The sequence below is a fragment of the Corapipo altera genome, unplaced genomic scaffold, assembly GCF_003945725.1.
Source record: "Corapipo altera isolate COAL_440 unplaced genomic scaffold, ASM394572v1 40088, whole genome shotgun sequence".
Taxonomy (NCBI): domain Eukaryota; kingdom Metazoa; phylum Chordata; class Aves; order Passeriformes; family Pipridae; genus Corapipo; species Corapipo altera.
The window spans coordinates 316-2985 of NW_020888343.1; the positions used below are offsets into that span (position 1 = coordinate 316).

The following is a 2670-nucleotide window of genomic DNA, read 5'->3' on the forward strand; positions in this document are numbered from 1 at the left end:
AGAGCCTTCCCCAGCTCCGTTCCCTTCTCTGGACACGTTCCAGCCCCTCAAGGGCCTTTTGGCACTGAGGGCCCAGAACTGGACACAGCACTCGAGGTGGGGCCTCAGCAGTGCCCAGCACAGAGGGGCAATCAGTTCTCTGCTCCTGCTGGCCACACTCTTCTCCACCAAGGCCACGATGCCCTTGGCCTTTTTGCCCCCCTGGGCACACTCTGCCTCATATCCAGCCGCTGTCAAGCAGCACCCGCAAGTCCCTTCCTGCTCAGCAGCTCTCCAGCCCCTCTGCCCCCAGCCTGGAGCATTCCAGGGGGTTTTTGGGACCCAAGGGCAAGCCCTGACACTTGGCCTCATTGATCCAGCCTGTCCAGATCCCTCTGCAGAGCCTTCCTGCCCTCCAGCACATCTGCACTCACACCTAGATCAGTCAGTCTCCCAAACAGAACAAAGTCTGACCACCAGCAGTCCAGGGTGTCAGTTCTGCTGCCCCCTCCTTCCTCCACCCAGATTGGAGAACTCCACCATTTTGGGTCTCTGTGCCTGACGGCTCCGACCACCACATCCCCCACCAGTCACAGGATCATGGAATGGTTTGGTTTGGAAGTTATGATTTTCCTCAGGGCATCCTTGAGCTCCTTGTTCCTCAGACTGTAGATGAAGGGGTTCGGTGCTGGAGGCACCACGGAGTACAGAACTGATAGTGCCAGATCCAGGGATGGGGATGAGATGGAGGGGGGCTTCAGGTCAGCAAATATGGCAGTGCTGACAAACAGGGAGACCACAGCCAGATGAGGGAGGCAAGTGGAAAGGGCTTTGCGCCATCCCAGCTGAGAGGGGATCCTGAGCACAGCCCTGAAGATCTGCACATAGGAGAAAACAATGAAAATGAAACAACCAAATGATAAACAGACACTAAACCCAACGAGCCCAATTTCCCTGAGGTAGCCTGAGTGTGAGCAGGAGAGCTTGAGGATGTGTGGGATTTCACAGAAGAACTGGCCCAGGGCATTGCCCTGGCACAGGGGCAGGGAAAATGTATTGGCTGTGTGCAGCAGAGCACTGAGAAAGCCAGTGGCCCAGGCAGCTGCTGCCATGTGGGCACAAGCTCTGCTGCCCAGGAGGGTCCCGTAGTGCAGGGGTTTGCAGATGGCAACGTAGCGGTCATAGCACATGATGGTGAGGAGGGAAAACTCTGCTCTAAGAAAGATTATAAGTAGACAAAAACCTGTGCAGCACATCCTGTGTAGGTGATGGTTCTTGTGTTCCAGAGGGAATTGTGCATGGCTTTGGGGACAGTGGTGGATATGGATCCCAGGTCTGTGAGGGAGAGGTTGAGCAGGAAGAAGCCCATGGGGGTGTGCAGGTGGTGGTCACAGGCTACGGCGCTGAGGATGAGGCCATTGGCCAGGAGGGCAGCCAGGGAGATGGCCAGGAAGAGCCAGAAGTGCAGGAACTGCAGCTCCCGCCTGTCTGCAAATGCCAGGAGGAGGAAGTGGGTGAGGGAGCTGCTGTTGGGCATTTGCTGTTCCTTAGGACAGGGTCTGTTCAGAAAAGGAAAGCACGGAGAACAATTAGACAGCCCCCTCTCAGCAAAGCCAGTGCAGTTTTCAGGGAAATCCCCTCCAAGTCAAGGCATTTCTTTTCTCTGGTTTGTGCTCTCTGAGGGTGCTGTGAGGAGCAGGAGCTCTGCCCATGTGCTGCCAAGGACTCAGCTTTGCTCTGCTGCAGTGCAGACATGGAGCTGCTTTGGGACAGTTCTCATGATTACGGGGGATGTCACATGGAACCCAGCTTTGATGGAAAAGTTCAATTCCTTTACTGTTGTCTTGGAGCAATTTGGGCTGCAGAAGAGAGGGATAGTGTATCCTTAAAATAATTTTGGCTGAGTTTTTTGGTTACAATCATAACACCTGGGGATTTTTTTAGGAACAAATTTTTCCAATTACAAATCTGATGAGTGTTGAGACAGGACAGGCAGAAGGGCTGAGCTCTCTGTTGCTTATTGCAGAGCCAGGAGAGCTGCAGTGCCTCTCAGTCTGTTTCCCTTCTGTCCTGCACTTTCCCTTGGGCTTCCTTGAAGAGGACTTCACACACAGATTCATCTTTAAAAACCCCACCAGAATCTGTGCTGAGAGCAGGGCAGCGCTGCTTGAAAGGGCAGCTCTGGGAACTGTCCCCTGTGCCAGCCCAGAGGTGCAGCTGTGCTGGACAGAGCAGGACAGGAGCCCTCCTGCAGGGAAGCCAAGGGCTGGGACAGGAGAGTGCCCACCCCCAAGGGAAGGCTCAGCCCTGCCCAGGATCCTGTGCTCATTTCTGAGACTGCCTGAAAGATTCATCACTGAGAGTAAAAGAGTTTGAATTTCAGTGCAGCCTCCTGACCTGAGAGAACAATGTCTCTGCTACAATGTCTAAGCAGGAAACACACCTCAGGACTAATTCCTTTCCTGTAGCCCCTGTCTTTTCTGAGCTTTGCAAAAGATTCTCCATTCAATATGGTGTAGTGGTCTGGAGCTGTGAGCAGGTCTGACCCTGCAACAGTGAGACATGGGAAAGATCCTCCCTCAGCCCTACCAGGTTTGCTCCTTGCCCACAGCCCTTGTGCCCCAGCCCTAGGAGCAGCTCCCCAGGCCGGCTGAGAGCTGCCCCTGGCAGGCAGCAGAGTCCCTGCCCAGC

General features: G+C 54.6%; 1 protein-coding gene across 1 annotated transcript; it reads right to left on the reverse strand.

Moving 5' to 3' along the window:
* Positions 1-569: 569 nt before the first annotated feature.
* On the reverse strand, positions 570-1169 carry LOC113941938 (olfactory receptor 14J1-like). The gene has a single exon (XM_027633074.1). It carries the CDS (start codon positions 1167-1169, stop codon positions 570-572), a length of 600 nt encoding a protein of 199 aa, XP_027488875.1.
* Between the last annotated feature and the right edge of the window lie 1501 nt (positions 1170-2670).

Excerpts from the sequence above, each read along its gene's own strand:
- LOC113941938 (XM_027633074.1), bottom strand. The coding sequence starts at position 1,169 with ATGTGCTATGACCGCTACGTTGCCATCTGCAAACCCCTGCACTACGGG.